This window comes from Sus scrofa, chromosome 8 (assembly GCF_000003025.6).
Source record: "Sus scrofa isolate TJ Tabasco breed Duroc chromosome 8, Sscrofa11.1, whole genome shotgun sequence".
Lineage (NCBI taxonomy): Eukaryota > Metazoa > Chordata > Mammalia > Artiodactyla > Suidae > Sus > Sus scrofa.
In genome coordinates this window covers 70,344,903-70,372,877 of record NC_010450.4, presented here as the reverse complement: position 1 = coordinate 70,372,877, position 27,975 = coordinate 70,344,903, and the positions used below count along the sequence as shown (strand labels likewise).

General features: G+C 38.8%; 1 protein-coding gene and 1 long non-coding RNA gene across 2 annotated transcripts in view; one reads left to right on the top strand and one right to left on the bottom strand.

Annotated features, from left to right (window-relative positions):
* EREG (epiregulin) lies at nucleotides 348-21,562 on the bottom strand. The gene is made up of 5 exons (XM_013978775.2): nucleotides 21,389-21,562; nucleotides 8,550-8,636; nucleotides 7,024-7,147; nucleotides 6,308-6,457; nucleotides 348-4,217 (listed from the first exon to the last, which is right to left on the bottom strand). Exons 1-5 carry the CDS (start codon nucleotides 21,435-21,437, stop codon nucleotides 4,136-4,138), a joined length of 492 nt encoding a protein of 163 aa, XP_013834229.1. The 5' UTR covers nucleotides 21,438-21,562; the 3' UTR covers nucleotides 348-4,135.
* LOC106504692 overlaps nucleotides 21,681-27,975 on the top strand; it is a 41,771-nt gene continuing 35,476 nt past the window's right edge. The window contains exon 1 of the long non-coding RNA XR_002346708.1: nucleotides 21,681-21,769. This is a non-coding gene — a long non-coding RNA (uncharacterized LOC106504692). The remainder of the gene's footprint in view (nucleotides 21,770-27,975) is intronic.

Here is a 27,975-nt window from a genome sequence, read left to right as displayed (position 1 = left end):
CATACTCCTGGATGATGTGTCCTTTCAGAAGTGACTTCTCAGTAGGATATTTGTTCTTTTTAGAAATGCTTTTAAAAAATACTCTTTAAAAATATTTTCTCTAAACATACAAACACCTAGAATTTTACAATTAATGTGGTTCCCTCTAAGAGAGTCTTCATTATGGTAGGCCATAAAATATGATAAAGTTATATAATGTTTTCCCAAACTAAAACCATATGTCTTTATATCTAAACACATTACAGTCCTCTCACTGCTTTGAAGTGCTTTAACGTAGTATGGGGGAAAAAAAAAAGAAAAACAAAATGAAAAGAAAGAGACTATATTTATCAATGACATTTTTAATGCAAGGTGTTTAATGCATTTTTATTTTTCAATTGTGCTTTTTTCCAGTTTCCAAAAAAATAAATAAAAATTAATAACATCTTGTAAAATATCTACGTTCTCCTTCAATATCTTAAGGTACACAATTATCAAAGCTGATATTGAACACAAACAAATTGATACAATTCAGTACGCTGATAAAATTCATTGTCAAATAAGTTACTTTAAACTGTGTGTAATACAACTTTATGTTCCATAGCATCTTTAATATAAACTGTATACCAAAATGGCTCTTCAAACTTAAAAAGTGCAATTACAGAGTGCAAAAAAGAGCAGAGAGACGTTCACTATTCTTACATTTAACGTTATGCAGTTTGAATAACAGATACGTTTTAGATAAGATTATTCTTCAAAATGTACGCCAGCAACACTGCTTATACAAGTCGTTGCTCCCTCTTTCCCCATAAGAAGAAGAGTAAGAGAAAAAAAATCAGAAAACCTTGGGCAGCAAATTACACATATTTTTCTCAGAAGTTTACAGACTGAATACTGTAGCAAAAATGGCAAAATGGATCACAGACTGCATTATTGAATTCAGCAGAAATTAGAAATTAGTGTCATGGATTTGCTACGTAAAAATTGATTGCTACCTCATGGCAGTTGAATTTAGCTAATTCTCTTCACAAGGACACAGAAATAAAAATCTGCCATATACCATCTCTCCTCTTGCTGTGACTTTGGCAGAAGAGAAGAGCAAAAGGATGTCCCAAAGAACAGCAGCATTTGCTGGTATTTTAAGTGTTTAATATATTACACAAATCTTAAATGTGAGGAACTTTATACCTTTGGTTAGAGTCTATCACCGGGGTTATTGTCTGCCCTTGGTGGGAAGCCACGAATTATGCATTTTTGCATTGGATTGGATTTGCATTTGTTCCCAATGCAATGGCTCTATGTAGCCCCTTCTAGAAATATACAGAGTGAGAAATCTGTAAGATAAACATGAGCCAAAAATGTTCCACTGTTTGTAGGAAACGTGAGCTGAGAGCAGTCATTTTTTTAATGCTTGCTCAGCATTATCCTCATTAAAACAAATTTTTATTTCTTTTCACTCATAAAAGCAATCTGTGTCAAAACTTTTTATTATTTAGTAGGCATTTGTGGATAAAAATTTAACTTTTACTGGGGTCAGCTTTTTAACCATTTTATTTATTTTGTCTTTTTGCTATTTCTTGGGCCGCTCCCGCGGCACATGGAGGTTTCCCGGCTAGGGGTCGAATCGGAGCTGTAGCCATTGGCCTAGGCCAGAGCCACAGCAACATGGGATCCGAGCCGCATCTGCGACCTACACCACAGCTCATGGCAACGCCGGATCGTTAACCCACTGAGCAAGGGCAGGGACCGAACCCGCAACCTCATGGTTCCTAGTCGGATTCGTTAACCACTGCGCCATGATGGGAACTCCTTTTTAACCATTTTAAATAAAGGTTTAAAAACACCCCAAATTAACAGATGCAAACTCTTGCCTTTGGAATGGATAAGCAATGAGATCCTGCTCTCTAACACTGGGAGCTGTATCTAGTCACTTATGATGGAGCATGATGGAGGATAATGTGAGAAAAAGAATGTATATATGTATGTGTGCCTGGGTCACCTTGCAGTACAGCAGAAAATCGACAGACCACGGTAAACCAGCTATAATGGAAAAAAACAAAAACCATTTTACACAATAAAAACATAAAAGTAAAAACACCCCAAATTATTTAAAATTAGCTGTGTATTATGAATTGAGATGCTTACGATGAACCAATATGACTCCCTTTTTGTAATAAAATAAACGGAGAGCAGCTGACTTCTTGGTTAGTCAATACATTTCTTTGAGGCAATCAGGATCACTGATGGATCACTGAATAAGCAGACTTCCTTTACAAACAGTATACGTCCATAGGTATGTGTAGGAGGTAAAACGTATTCTTACAGAGCACATTTGACCTCAGCTGTATCCGCGGGAAACAGAGCTAGCCTTTTAGATTGACTGTGTTTCATTTTATTTCTCTTTATCTTATTTTTAAAGTTTTATATATGGTGGACAGAGCAACAGATGATTATAATTCTACGACTGATTGAGCGCATGTGTCCTTGTGTTTGCATATGAATGTGTATATAAGCATACATGTATACTTATAGGTATGCATATATATTTGTTTTATCTGGCTGTTCTCCTGATAGTAAGGGGCCAGATCCTAGTGTCCTGTGAATGCACCAGGGTCTAAAAGGCAGGGCTACATAAGAAGGCAAGTCTTGGGACCTGCCACTTCAAAGGTGAGGCATCAGTTATTTTCTCTTTGTCGCCTTAGCATGTACCAGGAAAACGGTAAAAGAAGCAGAGACTCTCCCTGACCAAGTCTGGGATCCTGAGAGCCTCCTTGAGGCAGCGGCCCCCAAGCTCTGTTGGGGGGGGGGTGCAGGGGGGAAGAGCTGTGGCCCTGATGTGGCTGCCTTATTATCCTTATTAACTCACTGAGACTGGAGGCTCTCAGCACAAGACAAACTTAAGTCTCTTCCAAAATGTAAGCTAAAGAGAGAGAACAGGCCCAGGTTTCATCTCAGCCACCATAGGAAGGCGTGACTAAGTCTCTAAACTTTAAAAGTATTCAAAACAAATTTATTCACTTGGAAAAATACACTGTAATTTATTTTTCATTTTTCCCCCACTTCCTTTATGGGGATATAATTGTAAGTCTATAATTTAAAATTCTTGAAGAAACTACCTCCTGCATCGTTTTAAGTTAAAACCCTCTTATATAGAAAATGAAATGGCTGTGTTTCCACCTTTAGACAATACATAGAATTACTGTCTTATACTACCCTTTAAAATAATAATTAGTCCATCAAATTTTGGACTATGATTAGTCTTAGGATTCTTCTAATATTTATGCTATGGAAATAAATATTCTTAAAAGGAAGCACAAATTTTGGCTTCATGTGTGGATTTTTTTTAATTGTCTCACGAGCCACAGTTACCTCACATAAATGTTGCATTTCAAAAAAAAAAAGAACACTGCAAAGCTGCAAGATAGCTACTCTCTACATAAAAGATGGTAGAAAATTAAGTTTTCAATTCATTTTCTTAAGGAGACTCTGTCAGGTGGGTGACTAGTACCCGCAGAAGCCATGGGCTAGAATAGGAAATGGTGTGTTTTCCCTCCAAGCAGATACACAGTGAGGGTGTGCATGGAGGGAGGAGAGTCTCCCACGGTTTAGTGTGTTTCAAACGTGTAGTGTTTAGCCCACAATCTCTATTTGCTTCTCCCTAGTTGCCATAGCATTACTGTTATAATCCATGGCACAGTGGTGCCAACACATACACCAAATATAAGAGAGTCAAACCAATGCTCATTGATTGGAGAAGCAGAAAAAAAATACTTATTAAGTTGATTTGACTGTATACTTAGGCTTACAGAAATCTGTCATTTGCTGACACTTCCTGAACAACGAATTGGGCACTGCTCATGCCTACGTATTATGCAACAGGCAAAGAAGTTTTGAAGCTTTCAATAAAGCATTTAGCCCAGGAGATGATTTCTTACAAAAATAGCCATTTTCTTTCCATATTAAATATTTGTGTACATTACATATTAGCAAATAATCTGACAAAAATAAAACAAAACATAAAAACTTTTCTTAGCATATTAAAAAGACATCACTGTTGACTTAACACATGACCCCACATAAATATTATTAATAAAATAGGAATATTAACACAACCAGGCGTGCGGTGCACCCCTGATCAGAAGCTTAATGGCACCATTCAGACTTGTGGCAGAGCCGGACCCCTTGAGGACACTCTTTCATATTCTTTCTTTGGTTCTTTACTTTTTCGATTTCTGTACCTAGAAATATTCAGAAATGAACCCATTAGCACCGCAGTTAACAGTAACAAGAACAAAGCATGTTATAAAAGAAACAAACATATGAATTCTAAAGCTATATTAAATAGCGTAATGTTTCCAAAATGACAGTGGTGAAGAGGTTTAGGTTGGCAAAAGGAAAGGGTAGTTTTCACGGACAAATAATTTGGAGGGGAAATGGCGAAATGCAATTAGAAGGACTTCGAGGATTTCACAAGATGGAGAAAATTGTGAAATTGCAGGAGAGCATGTGATCACATTTAATCCTGGGCTGTTTCATCTTTTTTTTTCTTTTTCTCTCCCTCCTTCCCTTCTCTTTTTCCTTCCTTCCTTATTATGAAACAGATACTTGGAATATCACACTACATTGTTACATTTTACTCATCACATTGATATGAAGTATCACCATAAAAGTAAAAATAACGAATATTTATCGGGCCTTTATTAGGTGGCTAACAATGTTCTAAGTGCTATACATTCATTATTTATTTATTTATTTATTTATTTATTTTGCCTTTTCTAGGGCCTCTCCTGCAGCATATGGAGATTCCCAGGTGAGGGGTCTAATAGGAGCTGTAGTCGCCGGCCTACACCAGAGCCACAGCAACGCAGGATCCGAGCCGAGTCTGCGACCTACACCACAGCTCACGGCAATATCGGATCCTTAACCCACTGAGCAAGGCCAGGGACCGAACCCACAACCTCATAGTTCCTAGTCGGATGCGTTAACCACTGAGCTACGACAGGAACTCCACATTCATTATTTATTTTATCTTCCCCTTTACCATTATCATCCTCCTTTTACAGATGAAGAAAATGAAGAGCAAATGGGTTACATAACCTGGTCAAGTTCTCCCAGCTAGGATTCACAAATCTATCACTAGTCAGAATCTTCGTTCATTCTGCCATCACTCATTCAAGCTATCTTTCTAATGTTTGGCGTTTGTTTTCTACCCATTTTGAGGATGAAGCATGTGGCCTTGAGGAAACTGCATCATGTTTTTGCTTAGTGGAAGAAGACTAGAAAACATTTGCTTAGGCTTGGTTCTGCCACTTGTCAACTGGATGACCCAGAGCATGTCCATTTACCTCTCTGTCTCACCGCCCTATCTTTATAAAAGAAAGGATTGTAGTCAAAGACTTTTCAGTGCATTTCAGTTTTCGTAATATTCAGTTCTGGGATAATAGCTAATTAAAAAGTATTATAATTTGATCAATACTTAAAATCGAGCATGGGCAAAGTAAATTTGTTCTTGTAAAAGTAACACTTTCAGAGCTTCAAAAGTAGAAGTACATTACTTCCAGCAAAAATAAAAGTCACTCGAATCTACATTGAAAAATGTGTACCACTTCCAAAATAAGAAGGATTTCATGCAGACATTTTAAAGGCAGCTATTATTACCTAAGTCACCCTACTTCCATACCCTGGTCCTAAGCCTAAAAGAAGACCAATCTGATGTACTGTCAGTAGCTTCAGTGCTAATTCTATATTTTCTGTTATCAGCATATATTTTCTGTTACAACATTGTACACGAAGATGAAGTGTCGAAGATGGAATTTTGAGGGACTGACATAAACTAATATCTTAAAGTAAGCTCTTATAGTTATCTGGAAACTCATTTCTACAAATCTGCCTTAACTTTTAAGATCCTAAGCCTCTGGAGTTATTAATTTACAAAGCGTGTTTTATGACCTGATAAATGAAATTCAAGTGGCTAAGTTTAGCATTGGCATGATGCCTGATGGTTTCCTTTCACAGGTATTATATTCAATACTGAAAGCATTTCTGTATTAATATAGGTTAAGGATTTCTATTTGCATTTTAAAAAGGAAGGAACTGATACTCCCAGTTTGACTTGCATAAGGTCACAGAGATAATAAGTAACAGAGGCAATAATAGAGTCAAATCCAGATATTCCACTGCTAAAACTTCTTTATAAATGCCATCAGGGCAGAGTCTATCTTATCCCAGTAAATGATTATTTTTCCATGTTTTTATCTAGTTTGTAAGTGCATACTGTGTAAAGGTAATTTACAAAGGGAGAGTATTAAAAAAAAAAATACTGGCTTACCATCTGCAGAAATAGTATATGGAACCAGCAACTATGATGAGGAACAAGATAACAAGAATCACGGTCAAAGCCACATACTCTTTGCTCAGAGGTTGTTGGACGGTTAAGAAGAAGTGCTCGCATCTGACACCAGTGTAACCCACTTCACACCTAAAGGAAAATGTGCGAGAGAGATCAATTATTTAAAAATGAAATCATGGTTCTGAATCACTTTTGGACAATAATGCAAGATATCAACAATTTCACCAAAAATTGTAAAGATGAATTCAATGACTGATCTTAAAACTGGGCCAACATTGATAAAAGAGCCCTTCATAGCTCTTTGAACTCAACTGCTGTAGGCTTGACGTACTTTTTGTCTAATTAGCAGAATTGATTCTTATAACAAAGGCTGACATGTAAGTCCAGTGAAAAGATTAAAAGTTGAGCAGCTATCATGGCAAGTGTGAGAGGAAGGCATTTGAAGTCTTCCCCATTCAGCAGCCCTGAAGTATCTGTACAATTTGATAACTCCTATTTGTTCTACTATTGTTCCCTAATTAAAAAAAAATTCAATAACGTTTCTAATAGTACTTATAAACTGCACGCTAATAGAACATTTAAACTGCAGCCCATGCTCTATTGTTTGGACAGAGGAACTATTAAAAATAAAAAACACATAGAGGGATATAGATTTCTAAACAACTGTTTTTGTTTGCTTGTATTTCGCACATTACCTGCAGTAATTTTCACTCATGTCTACCAGGTAGATACACTGTCCGTGCAAACAGTAGCCATTCATGTCAGAGCTACACTTTGTTATTGACACTTGAGCCACGCGTGGATTATCTTCTGTCTGAACTGTGAAAGAAATGGAAAGTTGAATATCTTCTGCGGCTTTCTTTGACAGAAGGTCAAAAGGTATTACTCGCTTTTTCATAACAGTCACCACTGAGCTATGGTAACAAAGCAGGGTCAAGAACCTTCAGGACTAAAAAGTCACTCTAGTGACTCCCCCCAAATCAACAAGCACTGGATGCCAAAGGAAAATGTCCAACAGACTAAACAAAACAAAATAAAAGCTGGGAATAAAAGCCTCAAAAGACAACCTTTAAGGATAGAAAAGGTAACCCGAAGACACACATACGAAAATTGTAATCCTCCCTAGTTATTCACTCATGCAAACAAAGTTTGTCTAATTTTTTCAAGTCTTCAAATAATTCTGACATTTATCACTCCAAAATCAATTGCAAGCTAGATGCACGAATTAATTTAAGAGCTTAAGTCTACAGTAGGCTTTAAGCCAGCAAGGCTTGTTTGGGTGTACCGTTCCCAAACTTTTGAGCTTTGAGAAATCAATGTTCTCCCTTCATCTCTAATGATGGGACCAGAGCATGAACTAGACAAACGCTGAGTTACAAATGCCTCAGTTACAAAAACACAACAACAGGAGCTTCTTTAAATAGAGTTGCAACCTTCTAACACAAGTCACATTAGTTTTAGTTCCTAAAATGTGAAAGATGCTTAGAAAATAAATGAAGCATCTTGATTGTAATAGTCTTGTTCTAATAACCATAGAAATGGGGAGGGAGGCAGACCAAACTCTGGAGAGTACAATGAAGAACAAGAAAGAAGGTGAAGTCGTTGTGGAAAAAGACCTGGTTCCTCAGGACAACCCTGGGCTCAATAACTCAGACTGAATATAAAGCAGATCTTTTCTGAACCACATCCAGAGTCCCCTGGGGCTTAAAGACAAGACTGGGCAGGGCTTTTCATGGTAACCTTATGCCCAAGCATGGTGTTTGGCATGTGTTAAAGACTCCATAGATATTTTCTGAATAAATGCTGTAACTCAAAAGAAAGGACATCATCTGTTCCTTTTATAAAAAAGAACAAAATATATTGATTGCCTACTGTGTACAGAGCTTGAATTGTCCCGTTTTGTCTGGGATCCAGCCTCTCACAATGGTTTCACAGCAAAGCTCTGGAAATGACCAAAGGGAATCGAATTGTTTTTGTTCCTTATCTCTTTCAGATCAAATCTTTATATATAACTCCATCCCCAGGCTCTCTACCTCCAGTTATTTCCTTATATAATTTTTCCAGACCGATAGTTCATTAGGGGAGAGGAATGGTTAAATACTTCTTTTGTTAATACAGCAACTAGCTACCCCCCCATTTTCTTCCCCATTGTCACCTATTTATGCTCCGTTTGTTGAGAATGTGTAGTTCTTTAATGCAAAGCTGACAACGCTGGACTTACCTAAAGCTGTGCAGTTATCCTCAGACTCTCCTGGGATACAAGAAGGAATCACAGTTGTACTGAGAACAGCTTGCAGAAGATGGAAACCTGTTTATGGAGAAAAATCAAATCTATAACTAATTTTCCTCAAGGCAAGAAACCTGGCCAGATTTCCACATAATTACAGTATTTATAAAGTTTTTTAAATTATTTTAAGAATTTGATCCATCAAAACCATAAAAGAGAATAATTTGTGGAAACAGAAATATCGTTGAAAATAAATGAACGTCAGGCTCTTCTGTCCAAGGGTAAAAGCCCTGGTATTACATTCCGAGTTACAGATTTGACCTGCTCTAAATATTTCACAATAACCTTTTCAAAGACCTGATTTTGAAGTTTGAGTTATTAAGAAGCTATGCAATTGAAAAATTGAAAAATTTCCACCATTTTAGACCATGATGTGTTTGGAGCACTGCTCCAAGGTAGAATCTATCACAAAGAAGTCTTCGAATAAAAATCAATTTTCTAGTCATGGTAATAACTAAACAGGACTCTCAATCTAAGACACATTCATCGTTGATTTAAGTACCTGAGTTATTCTTTGCAGAACACATAGAGATAGATTTCAATTAATCAAATGTAATCTAGGTAAAGTCATAACATATCTAATATGGGAAAGAACACACATGCTAGATGAACCACACCGAGCCGTAGAATTCAGTTTCTGTCTACCCAGTGAGAGTTTCAACAAGGTGTTTCAGCATGTATCTCCGCTGAAAAGATAAATGTCAGGAAACTGCAGCAGAATAACTCAAGTAGATTCTGAATTGCATAGAAAGTATAAGAAGAATCCTTTTAATTGCATGGATATTTACCAAAAAGAGTTTGGCTTCTTCTTCTTAGGAGTTATACATTGGCTCTTCAGTCACTTTTTCCAGGCTGCATGAGTAACTTATATAATAAACAGTATTGGTGGTGGAGGTAGCAGTGGGCAGCCGTTAACACTAGCCTGACCACGTACTATAGGCAGGCTTGGTTCTATTCTCCTCACCTACTCCAACTCATTTAATCTACTCGGTGACTCTTTGAAGAAGATACTACTGTTCTTCCCACCAGACATATGAGAAAACCGAGACATAAAGAGTATAAGTAACTTTCCCAAGAGTATCTAACAATGCTATTAATGGACCATATTATAGAATGTGGAAACAGACAGTAATACTAGAGCATAAAAGACATCACAGGGAACAAACCAGGATAAATGTTATCGAAACAGAGTATTTAACCCCAAAAGGAGGCAATGAAGTATGGTGGAAAAGCAATCCTGGGAGAAAACTTGAGCTATGTAATTCTGGACAAATTAATTAACTTCTCTGAATCTCAAGTTGCCCTACTTTGAGAGTTTTGGGGAGAACTAAATGAAATATTTTTTTTCTGAAACACCCAACATGCCAGAGATTCCCATGAAGGTTCCCAGCTACTCAACACTAGGGTTTTAGCAGTCTTACATGTGGGTAGTGCCCTCTACTGGTCTATAGGAAGGTTATAAATTTCTCTGTAATTTGGTATTTTAAAGGATAATTTATGTAATAAAGAATTATATTTTTTCACGATCAGTGGAGGTGTGCATATGTTAAGCAAACTGCTTATTATTTGTGTGAAGTTAAAAAACTTACACATAAGCATCAGCATTCGTCATTTTTAATGTTTCCAACTTGACACTGATAACAATTCTGTGAAGTAGTTGTTAGCCCCAGACAAGCTCAGTGCAGTTAAACTAAATGTCTTGTCCAAGACCAGTTAGCTAGTGATCATAGAAGATAAGCATTAGGAATCTATCTTTTGATATCAACTCTCATAACCTTTTGAAAAGTTTGGAACTATCTCCTCCCCACTCTATATTCTCCTAAAGTATAAATGATGCTTCAATTGTTCTTACGGGGAAAGAGAAATTTTCTTTCTCAAATGTCAAAAAAAAAAGTGGCTATAGTTTGAATTCCTTTGTCAGGTGAACAGAAATGGAAAAGAATCACTTTGTTGGAGTTCCCTGATGGCTCAGCTGGTTAATGATCAGGCATTGTCACTGCTACGGGTCTGGTTTCTGCCGTGGTGGGTGCTTGATCGCTGACCCCTGGCCTGGGAACTTCTGCATGCCACGAGCAAGGCCAAAAAAAAAAAAAAAAAAAAAAAGAAAAAAGAAAAAAGAATAACTTTGTTCACATAGCTTTCTAGGGAGAAGGAGATATATTCTCACCCAAGTCAATATTGACCTACTTCTCAGTATAATTTTGCGGACACTTTCACTGCTGAAGAATTATGCCCTTTAATTTATAGAGTCTGCTCAACAGAAAGAGTTCCTGAGGTGTTTTTACATCCCTGACACTCCTATTCCTCCATCCTTCTTCAACTGATGGAGGAGATATTACAGATTCTCTTAGTGCAAAAGGGCCAGTCAGATCCCTTGTGCAAACACGTTTCTTTATCTGCAAATAATCCTTCCTTTATCCTTTGAAGAAAACGGACACTAGCCTTTCCTGTTCAGAACTGCTTACAAATGCAGCCTGCAACTGTTAGAGAATCAAGCTAATTGGTTTGAGGTGTTGCTTCTTAATCCTTTTTCTTTTCTCCAAAGTTTTCAGTATTATGAGCTTTTCCACTGTTGGAAAATTTTTTCCAGTTGGTCAAGCCACAAGTGAAATATGCCTTTGTGAATTAAGGAATGTTCAGGGCAGGGCATGCCTCCACCCAAACTGGGCTGTCCTAACCTGTGACGCTCCCCTGGACATAGTCCATTGCTCAGGACAGTTTCTGTGAGACTGAGTCTCACAACATCCGGGTATTTTACAGGTGGAATTGTAACTAATTTAAAATGCTTGTCTCCAAGTCCCCATTGAGGCTCAGTGGTAACGAAGCCAACGAGTAAACCATGAGGATATGGGTTCGATCCCTGGCCTCGCTCAGTGGGTTAAGGATCCGGCATTGCCCGCAAGCTGTCCACATAGGTTACAGATGGGCTTGGATCTGGCACTGCTGTGGCTGTGGTGTAGACTGGCAGCTGCAGCTCCGATTTGATTCTAAATCATGTGTCCAGATACACAGCTCTACTGCTTCAAAAGAGTCGTTGTCAAAGTTTCATCAACTTCACCTCGCCTCTCCCTACTCCCTGTGCTCGTGCAAAAATGGAGTAGAGGAATAAGTGGGAGAAATCAAAAGATTGAAAAAGTCCACCTATGGAGAATTTTGATATCCAGCACCCTGTCAACCATATAAGTCACTACTCATTAAAGTCATACAGCGAAGGAATAGTTGCTAAAGTCCTCTTCATGTATCTCCTTAATCTTCCAGTTTTCCATGACTTTAGTGTTATTTGACCATAACAATCTGTCTATAATTCAATGGCAAATATTGTATTTGAGCTTTTGATCTTGACCCTGGGTTCTTGCTAAGAAAATAATTCACTAGGATGTTGAAGATTGGGATGGTGTTAGGGTGTCAGAAAACAGACCTGGTGGTGAGTTCTACACTGGTGACAGAGCTAAAAAGGAATTCCACGCTAAAGGACAATGGAGCAGGTGACCTGGAAACTCAGCACTGGCTGCTGAAACGTCTATGTCAATAATGTGATGAAAACAAAAATTCCTTGGGAGGCCATTATTTCGTCAAATTTCCGAATGGGTTTCAGGGATCTAGAGCTCACCTATTCATCTCTCTGCCTTCACCTTTCAGAGATTTATTTCAGTGAAATCCCAGATGTGGCATCAGGAAGTGGCACCGGTGACTCACAGGATAAAAACCACCTCAACTCTGTGAGTCATGGCCGAGCCTACACCTTACGCAATATTGGGGACAGTGCCTGGGAGAGGCTGGGTACCATCACCGGGGGGGGGGCGGCACTAAGTGCCTGGGGGCCCCAGGGCACCAAGTAAGAAGTGCTTGCTTTAGAGTTGGGAGGAATGCTGGATATAGAAAATGTCCTTTTCATTGCATGTGGTTTCTTTTGTCCTTACTTCCTTGCAGCCACTTTGAGGGGCCCTCTAGAAGGAAGGCTGTGATTTGGTGACAGGCTGACCAAGCCTATTCTGCAATAAGCAATTGCAATTCTCAGAAATAAAATGGCTTTCCTGAATACCAATCAGGCAAATAAAAATGACCCCAAATAAAATGATATAGGTTACACAATGAAAGGAATGCACTTGGTTTTCCCAATCTAAACTTTTAGGATATTTAGACTGAAACAGCAAACTCATAATGAATCATAGTATTTGCCCAACCCAAACAGGCAGCAAAATCCACTTTGTTCACACTTATTTTGCCAACTGACTTATCAACTGTTAGTTTTTTATCATCTTCCAGAGAAGTCTGTCATTTTAGGATTTGTCTGTAGCATAGTGGCTTGTTCAGTCTTGCACACTTTCAAGTAGTGAATATGCCTTCACCATTTCCAGATGTCTTTTTGTCTTAAATTAAATTCCACTGTTAGATAAAGTCTTGTTCCACTTGGTTAAAATACCTGTAAACTCTATCACATCAGACACTGGAAAGAACTACTGTCAATACTTTCTAGTAACAGCTTGTTTTTCACAGAATAGTGTATATATATGTGTATATATATATGTGTGTATATATATGTATATATGTATATGTGTGTGTGTGTATATATATATATATATATATATGTGTGTGTGTGTGTATATATATATATATATATATATGTTTCATTGCTTCCTACCAGCATCCATTTCTTCCCTACAGTTTTCAACGTTAATCTTACAACTAAGATTCATTAAAAATTAAATGTAGTGGGAAAAGAATCTGAAAAAGAATGGATATGTGCCTATGTATAACTGAATCACTTAGCTGTATAGCTGAAAATAATATTGTAAATCAACTACACTTCAATAAAATTTTTAAAAATGAAAAAAATTAAATGTAAAAGGCAATAATAACTATTTGAGATAAAAACAGGATGAGCAGATAAAACCAGAGGTTAATATAATAATGGGTAACAAATAAGTCTTTCTTTAAATTCTGAGTTTCAAATACAGCCATAAGATCTTCCTGGCCAAGTGTCAAGAAAAGATTTAATAGGCCATATTTTTCAACTCATAGGCATTAAATTAAACTCTTCAATTTTGGTAGTAAATTTCTAAATCATACTTCAAAATGTTTATGTATTTTAGTGATCTATAATACTATACTTACAGCTGTTCAAATCGAGAATCAGTGAATCAAAATATGAGCGTATAGTTTATTTTACCATAAAAATGGATTTAAAGGTGTACATCTTATAATAGAAATGTTCTCATAATGTAGGAGAAAGCATGTCAACTATTGTGTAGAAGATACACTTTGTACTCTTCTGGGGGGTGTTTTGGAATTTTGTGACTCTAAATTTGTGCTCTAAATATGAGACATGCATCCCCTAAAATTAAAGATTCATCTCTCAAGTAGAGTATTATTTCAGATGGTCTACTGAAAATACATGTATTTTTTTCCTCAAGACAATATTACATGTTACATAGAGGAGACTTTTTAGAACCGTTTCTATCCTCACTCCCTTTCATCTTGCTTCTAACCCCTATTCCTATTGATACAATTCAGAAATCTAAATTTCTATTACATTATTGTTTCAAAAGAAAAATTTTCCAGTGTAGCAACAGTTTAGATTTGAACTGTTTGCCATTCGCCTTTTTTTATGGTTATATTGTGGCCTAAAGCTTTGAACACTTAATGACATTTTTAGAAGCATATCGACTATCAACATATCATTCATTCTCTATTCATTCTTTATTCTTTATTCTTCTTTCATTCCTTATTCTTTTGCCTGTTGCCAAAAATGAATTTGCAAAAGGATAAAGTTTTAATCGGTGAGCATGAAGAAAAAAAGAGATGAAAAGAAATAACAATCATCTTTTAAAAGAAAATTTTCAAAGCCTCAAAGTGAATAACTTTTTATTCTGAGAATCTGTGTAATGCACCTAACACAATGGCGGCTGCTAAGAAATTTTATTTTGTGAAAATATATCTTTTGGCGAGCACTGGAGACTTCAATTTCCCTGAGAAGGACGCATGCATCTACAGGATGATGGTAAGGTAGGAAGGGCTTAGTTGTACTCAATAAATGGGAAAGAAGAGCAGCTTAGCCTATACTTACTTGTGGTAACTACAGGTGTCCAATAATATTTGTTCAATAAATATTGACTGAGATTTTTCTATATGCGAGATACTGAACAAAATGCTAAAAGGAAAACTGATGCAAAGGACATAGTTCCTGTTCTAAACAGCTAATGGGGAGAGACACCAGGGGGTGGAGAAGGAAGGAGAAAATTCATAGATGATGCCAAGCTTCTAGCCAGAAAATATCAAAGAAAGTGAGAGTAGGTAACATAAGCAGGACAGCAGGTTTGTGGTGGCATCTGCAGCTAGAAGACATGAAGGAGGACATTGTGAGTGAAGGAATTTGAGTTTGTAGATCGTATATCATCAATTTCTATTTATGAGGCACTTGGGAAAACAGATCTTGAGTAAAAGAATAAGAATGGAGTTGATGGGGTCTATTTGAAAATAGGAAATACCACCATTAAAGGCATAGGAGTCATTTAAATATGCCAAGGGAAATCATATGGAATGGAAAATAATATAATTTGGGGAAATAGGCGGTAAGGAGTGGATGGAAATGGGCAAGGAAATTGGAGGAAAAAAAGGAAGTTTAACCTTGTGGGAGCCAAGAGAGAGAGCAGAATTATAAAAGGATATGAGTGGTCAGCAACGCAATGATTGAAGGACGTATGAGTGACTCCGTCATAAGTAATTTTTCATCATTATTCAGGGAAAATGGTGTTGAAATCAGCAATAAAAATTGCTGAGTTGATTTTTTTTAACACTCAAATTGGTTTAATATTTGCATCCAGCTTACCATTAATATGCATTTTATTTGTTTTGGCAACTCACTGATTATTATTTTTTATTTTTAAAGAAATATTATTGTTGTTATTGTTATTGTTATTATTATTATTATTTTGCTTTGTAGGGCCACATCCACAGCATATGTAAGTTCCCAGGCTAGGGGTCCAGTAGGAGCTGTACCCACCAGCCTACACCACAGCCACAGCAACATGCGAGCCGAACCACGTCTACAACCTACACCATAGCTCACGGCAACGCTGGATCCTTAACCCACTGAACAAGGCCAGGGATTGAACCTGCATCCTATATGGATGCTAGTCGGATTTGTTACTGCTGCACCACAATAGGAACTCCCAACACTGATTATTATAAAACCATGAATTCTGAGAAGCATGGAAAACACACTCATTAGTGAGTGCTTCTCACCCTGGAGTAATTTTGTCCACCGGGGACATTTAGCAATGCCTGGAGACATCTTTGATTGTTACACCTGAGGTGAGCCATACTAACATCTAGTGGGCAGAGACCAGGGTTGCTGCTAAAAACCCTGCAATGCACAGGACAGTCCACAACAAAGAATTATCCCATCCACAAAGTAAAGAGATCCAAGACTGAAAAACTCTGCATCACACTCGTGAGGCATGAAGTCAAGTTCCAGCTCAGATACCAAGTTTCTCCCTCTGCAGCTGGGTTTCCTCTCTGAAAACAGTACCTTGGAGTGGCGCAGAGTAGGGGAGAGATGGAATTTAGATTAGATTGTTCTAAGGTTCCTTTCATCTCAAAAACAATACTTTTCCTTTTCTCACTGACTAGCCATTAATCACATCACTGCTCAGTTCTTTCTCTCTCTCTCACACACACACACACTTAAATTTTCTTAGGCATAACCATCAGGGAGTACAGACTACATTAAGAGACAGAAATGGAAAAAAACAGGGAAGAAAAGTTATTCGGCTTTCTTATGAAAAAGAATGGAATTTGCAAAAACTGTTGCTCAATGAAAGTATTTTGCTTCTCAAGCACACTTTTCAGAGAACAGCTGGTAGAGTCAAAACGTAGTGCGGAGAACACTAAAGGACCATTCTGATCATCCATCCAATGACAGTTATTGAGTGATGAATGCAAGTCTATCCCAGCGTGAATGAGAAAAGATAAAGGCAACACCAGTAAGGGGGGACAAGGCCAGATACACATTTATAGTGTGATGTGAAAAGGGCGGGACCAGAGGACTGGGGGCAGTGGAAAAGGGATGGGGGCAGACAGCACATTAATCTTCCAGGGGTGAGGAAGAGATGGAGGGGGGTCAGAGAAGGCTTGATGCTTTTCCTCAGTCTTAAAGAATGAGGCGAAGTTTCACCCAAAGTGAAGAGTGAGCTGGAAATAGCCACAGTAGACAGCACAGTTATTCAAAAAAGGAGCCTTAACATGTCCTTCTTTTAAAGTCTGTTTTCTCATTTGTAATATGGGGATAATAAAACATTTCCTGGCTAAAAAGAAGTTATTATAAGGATCAAAGGAACGATCTTTCTAAAGAAAAAAAAAGTGCTACTGATAACTGCTCTAATTTTGTGTTTTTCATTATTTTTAATATTATTATTTTTCTAATATCTATATACAATAGCTTGACAACATAGTTATTGTGATCCTTATTTTACAGATGAGAAAACTGAGGCTCAAAGAATAAATCTTTCTGAAAGTATGAAATAAAAGAATTGGGGTGTAAAACCTATGTTCTGTACACTGTGTCTCGATTCAAAACCATAGTTTGACATACGTAAATGTGCGTATGTGCATATGGACATCTGAATATATATATATATATAAGAGAGGCTTTTCCCCTCATCTAGAGGATTTTCAAGAGGATTTGTACATAACTCATTTTTATGCCTCAAATTTAATTAATTGATTGATTAATTAATTAATATTTTGTCTTTTTAGGGCCATGGCATATGGAAGTTCCCAGGCTAGTGGTTGAATTGGAGCTGCAGCTCCCAGCCTACACTGCAGCCACAGCAACATGGGATCCTTAACACAGTGAGGCCAGGGATCAAACCTGTGTTCTTGGGGTTACTAGTCAGGTTTGTTACCACTGAACCACGACAGGAACTCCCTATGCCTCAAATTTTAAATTCAGGGGTTTTGACCTGAGTTATTCAGGGTGAGTTTTTTTTTTTTTTTTCTTTTTCCTGGTCAATTACCAAGTTGTCTGTGTATTATAAATAGTATCCCAGTTAATTAAATCATGACTTCAACCTAGAATGTCACTGAACCTTTATTTGCCCTGTAACTAGACACCAGTCGGATGTAAACTGCTTTGCCAGAGGACACTGAGTCTGCTGCCTTACTTCCTTTTTCCAAGGGTTCCAGAATTGCCAAGACAATGGCTGATAGGGAGCTCCTCCCTGAGGCTCTCTCCTATTACAGCCTTGGGGAGTCTTCCCATCATCTTTCAAAGGAATGTTCCCACCAGCAGTTGCAGCATAGGAATTAGACAATTTGCATAGGCCTATATTCAGAGCAAAGACTGGCAGATGAGCAAACCACACCTTAATTTACAGTCTCTCAAAAGAGAATTTCTTCCACGCCATTTGCATCTCTTAGGTGATGGTTAACTAGGAACTGGGAGGTTCTTGGGCCAAAATGGACAGAAGACATTCAAATTCAACTTTTTCAAAGTAACTATGTGAATATTGCACTTCATTTTTGTTTGTTTGTTTAACCAAAGAGGTATGTCTGTCTTCTCGCTGTTAATAGAAGTGTGCTGTAGATTCCAATTTTGTCCCTTGTGGATAATGCAGTCAATTCACAATAACATTGTGAAATGATACAGGGGATAAAAAGAACATGGGTTTCTTTCTCCTTGATTGCTCTACTTAGTATACATCTAGGAAAATACAGAAACAAAGGCCTCAGTCACCTGACATCAATGATTGCTTCATAAGAAAAGTCACTTTCTGGGTACTGGGATGATTAAAAATGCTCAATATATGGTAAGTCAAAATTCAACATATTTTAGCAGAGCACAAGGAAGCAATCATATCTTTTCTGTGCCTGATTCTGAGTGACACCATAAAGTATGCCAGTCCCCAGCACAGGTTCTAAACCCTGGAGTAGCCTCCAGACCACTCTGGAATGTCTTTATTAGAACCAGTTTTTATTATATCCCCTGATAACTCTGAGAACCTCTGACTCCTTACAGGTTGCTGTAGAATGACCTTGACATTGGCTATCTCCAAGTCCTTGTGAGGTATCTGACTTCACTGAGCCTTAGTCTCCTCATTTGTCAAACTGGCCTAATCATACCTGCCCATGTAGTTATTTTAAGGAGTAAATGAGATGATGCATGTAAAACACCTAACAACATGACTGGCTCACAGCAGGCATTTGGTAACTGTTATTCTCTTCCCAACTTCTGGATTTAGGTCTCAGTGCCGAACCACACACCCCGATTACCTAAGATGCTCATATGGCAATATGATGCAGAAGGCAGCTAGAGTGCCTGGGTCAAAATCCAGACTGGAGAGGCCTGTCTTCATATTTTCTGCCTATGATGTGTCATCTCTAGTTGTGCCAACACCAGACAGCTCATAAACTCTCAGGGTCAAAAGAAAAGATCTGAGGCCAGCCAGTGTCTCACTGAGATCCGTACTTCTCAGACTTTTAAGAATGAACGAATGGTTATTCTGCTCAATTCTCTGTCACTGTGCAATGAAACAGAGATAAATTGTCTTGGATCTGTCATTCAGGAACAGGCTCAAAAGTCCCTTCAGGTATCAATGAACATGTTTGACGGTTAGATCAAGAGCCCCTAAACATTAATTTCTGAACTCAAGATAAAAATGTCCTCCTCTTCATTTTGGAACAATCACAAGATTAGAAATGATAACTGAACTCTAAAATTGTATATTACTTAGAAATGGATTATCAAGTTGGAAGTATCTCAACCCTTTTACTTAATGTTGAATAAACTAAAAGTACCCACAAAGCCGGGTGTGAAATTTTTCAGCATAGCCCTGCTTTTCAATGGGACACTGAGTAATAGTTTCCCTATATATAAAGCAAGAACATGAATATCAAATATTTCTAAAATGTAAAAGTAACCAAATGATGGTGAGGTATGTGTAGCAATTTAAATCTGCATGTGTCGGAGGTAGAGGGTGGAAATGAAGGTGTGTGTATTTTTTTCCACAGACATAAATATATGTTAATTCCACCATAAAGGCAATAGTATAATGTTTGCAGAAATCTGAAATAAATGTCGTCTTCTTTTGGAGGAGAGATATTTGGGAAAATCATTTCTAGGTGGTCTTTTTGGAGGGGCGGGGGGATGGCAGTTTGAGAAATAAGAGGTGGCTGTGCCTTTTTTTATGTGCTTTGGAATAAGACTTTTGGACTTGCATACCTGAATAGAGTGCAGACATATGATACAGAACTTCAAACAGGAACTTTCCTAGTGGCAGAGAAATATCTAAACAAACTGGGAAAACAGAAACTGACCTAGCTCATTTGGAAATGGGCTTGGCAGCTGATGAAATAGGTGAACTATAATTAAGTAATGCAATAAAGGAGTTAAGCACTTTTATGACAACAAAAACACACACAACACATACGCTAGGTGGATAGTAACCAGGTTATTCATAGGCTCTTGCTGTCTCAGATTAGAATATTCAATGTGTGGCCCAGAACAGACACTTGCATTGTTCAGAGTAACCTTACAGCTTGGGGGGAAAAAAAGCGCTAAGCCATTCTGACCTCTAGGTTAAGTTCTAACTCTAAGAAGACTGTCACCTTTGAAATTCTTTTCATAAGGACTTCAAAACAAAGGCAGCAAAATCACATTATTTACTGAGAGTCTTCTAGCAAGTCACTCTTAGTACAGTTTTGGTAGAAACCACAGATCCAGTTTACACCTATGTTCTTGAACTTGGACAAGTAAGTTACAACTATGCATAGTATGCATGTCATTAGGTCTCCCAACCCCTGAGATAAGGTGTGTCGAAATAATAATTTAACTGTCACATCCTGCATAAGTAGAGTTAGTTTGTAAGGGGAATTCTTATTGCAATTCGAGAAAGAATGCAAGAGTGGCAATCTTTATTTCCTTATTAAAATTTTCATTAACAGCTCCAAATTCCTCTTGAAGTTTAGGAATTAGCTTTTTTTTAACCAGGAAAGTTTTTTTTTTTTTTTTCCCTGTCCACAATAACTAAATTATCTCAAATAAGAAGACAGGCATTAAACTACTCTCAGCGATTACAGGCTACAGGGAGCAAATAGCAGCAAGTGAAAAGCGCTTGACCAGCCTCCCTGGGCTCAGGCCAAGGGGGAAACCGGAAGCAGCAGGTGTGAGGGTCCAGGGGCTTCCAGGAGCACGGGACCTGTTCACCTGTTCCTGTCCCTCTTCCTCCCAGTTTGCAAACACAGCCTTTTCATTCCGTCCCCTCTGGAGCTTCAGCAAAGCCGGCCCCGGGGCACGCCAGCGCCCCCGGCAGCTGAACCGGGCTCGATTTAGAAAACCGAAGGCAAGACTGGCGGAACAGCATTTCTTTCCAAAAGGGTCGTTAGTAGACGCAGGTCTCGTCCCTCTGCCCGCCTCCGGTCCCCGCCTCCACCCTGGTCTTCCTCTGCCTTTGGATTTCTAGACCTGTCAGATTTTCAGAAGGCCAAACCAAAGGCTTTTCACCTTTTTCCTCCCCCCTAATCCGGAGCTGCCTGAATCCATGCAGTGCACAGAGACCAAGTTCATTTATCAATGGAAGGCATCTTTAACACCGCCCCTCCCTTCTCCCACCCGATTCCCTTCCCGGCTGGGGGGAAGGACCGACCCGCCTAACCCGAGACAGCGTATGCAGCACACTTGAGCCTGGTGGAAAGCTTGGTACTTGTCCAGTGACAACTGCCCCCCGGGCAGCCTTAGTCTTGGCTGCAGGGGCGGGAAGGGGCGCGGGACTCACCCAGGCAGAGCAGCAGCGTGGGGACCCCGCGGGCGCGGCGCGGCTCCATCTTCTTCCCCGGGTGAGCGTGTGCAGGGCGCGGGCGCGGGCTGGGCGAAGCGGGCGCGCTGCGGAGAGCTGGTCGGGAGCCACGCGGCGGCCGCGTCCCTCCGACACCCGGCCCGTCAGGGAAGTGACCTCCAGGGCCCCGCGCGGCGACATTTATAAGTCGTTTTGGGAGGAGCCTGGGGTCGGAGGACTAACTAGCGGGGTGAGGTACAAAGTGCCCGGAGTTTCATAATAGGCCCCGTGGGGAGGAGGGGCAGGAGCATGGACTGACGGATGTCATCCTCCCTCTTTGAACACCTGAGAGTGGCTGAGGAATGAAAAAATGCCCTTCTGGTGAGCCAGGGACTACTCCCCAAACTTTTCCATCTCCCTCTCTGGCTCCTGCGGGTTGGTTTGCTCGGTGGGTCACCTGCCTGCTAGGTAGAGTGGGTGGTTTGGGTTGCTAAGGGTGGCGGGCACAACTTGAATCAGATGGTCTTCCCGCCTGGGCTGGAGCTCCCAGTACATGCTTTTGGAGGGGTGTGTGTGTGTGTGTGTGTGTGTGTGTGTGTGTGTGTGTCTTATGGACATTCTTGAAATTGGTCAATGGCTCAAGGACTCTCCATGTATTCACCCCTGCCACCGCCCAGAGGTGTTTTCTTTCTCTGGTCTATGCCTTTCTTCACCTTTCGAGTCTATAGCCCCTCTGCTTCCCTTGGGGTACAGGCATTTATGGCTTCAACATCTAGTGGTCATGAAGAAAAGCCTCTAAATTATGTTTTCTGCCGGCCTCCTTGCCAGCCATCAGCCTGCTGCTTTGGATTTAATTTCCCTGAACTTTGCCTGGATCCTGTCACTCCCTTGAACAGACTCTTTCAGTGACTTCCCATGGCCTTTGGGACCAGGCAGGACACAAAGGTGGACCCAACAGTCTTTTCAAGCTCAGCTCCCACTGGTTCAGCAGACAAGTTGTCTTTGTCTCCACCAGGCTGGGAAGCTCACTGGGCCTTTGCTTATGCTTACTTTCCTCCCTATGATGCTGGAGTCCCATTTGGGGAAATGGCTGCCTTTTACTGGAGCCAGTCAAATCCTATTCACTTTCACAGTTCTCCTCAAGGGCCTAGATTTCTTGAGTCTACAGGGCTTTCTTTCCATTCTGGCCTCTTCCAGCTTGTTTTGTTTCTCTTTCCCCTAGGCTGGGAGAATTCTAGGTCTGATGAAACTGCTTTGAATTGTTTAATTTTTCTTGTTAGTCAGATGTTCAGATCAGTCTGAATACATAAATTACGCGTTACCGTATTTCCCCTGTAGGGCCTAAAAACAGTGAGTCAGTTTAGCAGTATGGACAGCGTATTTGAATGGAAAATGGAATCTAATGCATGTCGATAACTCCTTACCTTTCTACTTTTTGTTTTCTTCAAGTTATTCCTTTCCATTTCTCCCTTCTTTTTTTTTTTTTTTTTTTTTTTTTTTGCCTCTTCCACCTCAGGTGATGTCCTTTAATGTCTCATGTTGGAAACACATTCATCATCTTTCTTTCAATGGTTGTCATGGTTCTGGATTTAAACAGTCAGCATGTGAATCCTTGAAGTTATTTAACCTCTCTATTTCCTCATATGTAAAATAGGGATGATAATAGTATCTAACTCATAGGAAGATAATGAAAGTGCTTTCCCCAGTGCCTAGTACAGAGTTGGCACTCATTGAAAATGCCTTGTATGCTATGTAAACACAGTTAGGATGGTGGTAGTTGGTGGGTGGTCAGTATTCATGAGTTAATGAATCTCCTCACAGAAAGGCAGAGGTAGAATTGTGGTTCCTAAGTCTAACTTCTGAATGGAGTAAGAAAATAAGCCGTTTGTGACTTGTCGCTTAACTGCTCTTTTGTAAAAGAATGCATGGAACCAGGAAAGATGACTCTGGCAATGGATTAGTTTTATAGTACAATGATAGGGATCACAAATCTGGTAACTTAGAATTACCAAGAGGGACTGCTGGATCGTAATGGTTTTTGTTTTATAAATTGAACCTGGAAAAGAAACAGCTCCAGTGTCTGAAAAAAAATAAAGCAGAATTCCTTGGGAAATATGAGGGGTCCACAGAAGCATTTCTCTATTTTTCACAATGGCATAGTCAGGTACTTTCAAAGGAGTGACAGGAAGAAGAATTTCTTAGTCTTGATTAATGTCTGATTTCAACAAATGTAGTGTTGTGATTTGTGCTCAGAAGAAGGTGCAAACCCAGCCCGGAGAATGGGGTCACGCTGCAACAGTCAACTCCTTGGTATTGATACTTGGGAGGGATTTTTTTTTTTTTCACTTCGTAACTGCTGCCTGCAAGCATGAGATACAAATCACCGTGAAAAAAAAATCCTTGTGCTTATCCCAAAATTTTCCACAGCAATGTGTTTTTCTATGAGCTGATTTCACATGGTGTGAAGAAATCTTTTCTTTATTGGTTCTATGTTTGCTCAATTTGATAGCCATTAGGTTTTGAGAATGACTCCGTCATGACACATCAGGGATTTGCCACTGCCTCCGCAAAATACTCGTCTTTTTTTTTTTTAAATAATTGGGAACAATTTTCCTTAATCTTTCATTTAAATGCATATACATAGTATGAAGTACAATCATCATTCCTCTTAAAGGCCCAAACCATATCTGAAGATAGAACAATTTGGGAAGAAAATAAACAAGTCATATGAACTTTTCTAACTAGGAAGTGACTTAAAACACACCGACCAGACCAGCAATTTCCAGGCTGAGAGGTCTGGGGATTTTTTTTCAAAGAGTTAGTAAATATAAATAATATTTATAGTCGAAATATCTGCCTAATATGATTTTTAAAAGAGTTTTGGGTATTGTGATTATTAAAATGTATTCACCATAAACTGATAATGAATTCAAGGTGGCCTGGTGTTGTGCATATTCTAATTGATAGATAACAAATATGTAACCTCCATCCGGTGGGGGAATGTGGCAAAATAATTTTTTTACATGGAAAGAGGGTCCTCTTAGGAGAAGTTAAGAAACCCTGGACGGGCAACATCCGTATACAGGCCCTAAACTGGTTTCAGTGAACCTGTTGCAGACTGCAGCCAGATCCAGCTCTGGGCCAGGCCTAAAAAAACCAGCATCTATCCTCAGACAAGAACGTTGAAAACCTCACAGTTCCCCCATCTCTTGCTTCCTCCCTCAAGTTAGTGCTCTTTGGGACTGCAACTGGCACTTGTTTGTTATGAGATTTCTACTTTTCAGACTGAGAGCTGAGCACACCTATTTTGTTGAATTAGCTTTTCTATAACACAAAATGTTTAAAGTCCTTTATTAGCTAATCCTTAGCAAGAACTGCTACCATAGAATGGTGTTAAATTGTTTTTCGTACAATGAAGCCCTTGAAAAATACAGAAAGGTGTTCAAGGTCAAATTGTTAAATGTAATATTCAACATAGGAGTCCTGGAACATGAACTTTGTTCTATTGCGTGCTAACTAAAGAAGAAAAGTGATTTTATTCCAAATTTAGCCACATATTAACCATATGGGGCCTTTTTAGCAAGAGTTCCCCTTCAAAGAAGAATTTGTTCTTCAAGATAATTTTTTAAAATATATGTTAAATGAAATAATGACTAATAAACTACAAATAAAGCACAGATTTCCAAGCAAAAATTCTGGACTCTATGTTTCCCCACAACCTTTATCAGTCAGTGACTGTTTTCCTTTTCTCCTTGACCAAAAATCAATAGACCTCCTCTCACTGATTTATTTATTACCTCTCGTTGATTTATTTATTCGGCAAATATTGACTGACTGTCTCAGTAGTGGCATTGTTATATAGATGTAAATAGAGTATAGGTAAACAGAAGCATCTCTGAACCCAAAGAACTTTTTATCCAGTTGGAGACAAAAATAGAGAAAAGAAGCAACATATATTGAATGTAGTGACCCTCTCTTTACTTAAATAACCTCTATTATAGACTCTTCCAAAATGTCATTTTCTTTTGGACTAATCCATTGTTAGTTGAGAATGAGTTTTAATGCATGAGTTTTAAGCATTCCAAAAGAAAAATTTTCTCATTTTTTCTTTCAATGTATACATTGAAAGGTAGAAGAAAGTAAAAGTTTAGAAAGCTTTAGAGTCTAATAAACAGTAAATCACTATTTCTCATCACCTGACCTGATAATTTGAGGCGTTTTCTTAAACTAGAAAATGATTTAAACGTTTCGACACGTTTAAAAATGTTCATGCCATTTGAATGTTGAATGAATGGTGTGGATGGTTGATTAACTGATTAGATGAGTAAATTCACTAAAAGACTGTATCTTCTGTTTGTGGTCCTGTTTAGACTCAGAAGGATAGGAGGAAAGGAACTGAAAGTAATTGGAAATGAGGATGAGCCTAATAATAATAATAATAATAATAATAATAATAATGGCAACTAATATTTATACCTAACATGTTTAACCCACTAGGTAGTTTCAATAAAATTGCTCACTTATTCCTCAGAATAACCTTGTGAGGTTAGTAAATTTTTATGTCCCTTTTCCAAATGAGATGAAGGCAAAAAGATTAAGAAATTTTTTCAAGGCCCTTCAGCTCCTAAATGGCAGAGATGGGGTTCGAAGCAGGCAGCCTAACTCTGAGCAGCATTAACCCTTTCACCACCACACTCTACGCTTTTACCTGTGACAGCATCTGGCCCACGGAAAGTGCAGGGTTTGTTAGATATGTGACGCTCTCGTATATTTTAATTAAAATCCACTTTTCTGGAGTTCTCTAGTCTCAGATTATAGAGAAGGAGTGTTCACATCCCTTTGTTTTCATACCCCTTCCTTATGAAGAATATCCTCCTATGCTGTTGTTTCCCTGTTAAGAAAACCAGGGGTGTCCATCTCCCAGCTTCCACCAGCAAATTATTCATGGTGCTTATGAAAAACATTTTCTCTTAAAAGTGCCTCATCCAGGAGTTCCCGTCGTGGTGCAGTGGTTAATGAACCTGAGTAGCATTCTTGAGGATGCAGGTTCGATCCCTGGCCTCGCTCAGTAGGTTAAGGATCCGGCATTGCCGTGAGCTGTAGTGTAGGTCGCAGATGTGGTTAGGATCTGGTGTTGCTGTGGCTGTGGTGAAGGCCGGCAGCTACAGCTCCAATTAGACCCCTAAACTGGGACCCTCCATATGCTATGGGTGTGGCCCTAGAAAAGACCAAAAAAAAAAAAAAAAAAAAAAAGAACCCCATCCATAATGCCCCCTGTGAGTGTCATCAACAGACTCCTCTGCAGTGATCATAAAATGTAAGAAAAAGCCAGATGCTATTCGATATAAGGAACCTGATCGCTGGAGCTCCTTGTCCTGGCTATGAGCTGTGCCTAGCGACAAAACAGCCACCCCTCTCGTCACAAAACATTAATTACACATGGAGTGATGATGAATTAGGAAGGCAGCACTCCCCATTTAAAGCACTGCTATTTCATGTTTAGCTAACGCCTCGATAGCACGTGATCACACATCACCTACACTGATGCTACGACTCCTTAAGCAACATCTCACAGTTAAAATGTTAACTTTCATAAAGTCATTGATTCGGTAAACATTTTATGTCTCATACAACTGCAAGTCAGCCTTTGAGAAACTTGGCAACTTACTTTTTTTTTTTTTTGGTTTTTTTGTGTGTGTATGTTTTCAGGGCTGCACCCACAGTATATGAAAGTTCCCAGGCTAGGGGTCAAATCAGAGCTGTAGCTGCCAGCCTCTGCCACAGCCACAGGATGGCCATTTACTTATAAATCTTTTGCATGATTATTGCACGATTGCATATGGATTCACATACTTTTTCCTAAATATTTAATGTTTATATCCTTCTCAGCTGTGGGAAAAGGCCAAAACCTACACAGTAGATACACAAGCCTGAAACTTTCTTGTCTGTCGATCTCTTCAAAGATACCTGGGTTACTTCTAAATTTAAGTGTCAATAAACCTTGCCAAGGATTGCCTAATTTCTGCAGACCCTGGGGGGTAACACTATCTAGAAGATAGAATAGAATGCCACAAAAATCCTAGGAATTGTTTCATGATTAATATTTACTATTCTCTGTTTAGCACTACCACTAACAGGTAAAAAATCACTAGTGGAGGCAATAAAACAATAGCTATTGAAGTCTTCATTTTTATTGCCTTAGCCTTTACTGGTAATAGCTATTTGACTTAGAAATTATCCCTGTATAAAATTTCACCCAAATGAGATTATATTCTAGCTTGCAATGCATCTTAACTTTGTAAGGGATCATTTGTGTAAGTGCTAAGATTGTATTGTGTGGCTCGCTAGACGCTGATTCTCACTCATGGCTGCCCTTTAAAATCACTTGGTCCATGTTAGAGAAATACTGAAAAATCACTGAAGCCTGGGCCTTACTTTCCCAGAGATTCTGATTAATTTGGTTTAGGAAGGGGCTCAAATGAAATGTATCCTTGTAAGCAGAGAGCTTGATGTTTTAACTATGAAAAGAGAGAAAGAATACTAAACCACGTAGGTTAGATCCAAGTTCTAGTCCTGAGTAAAAATAA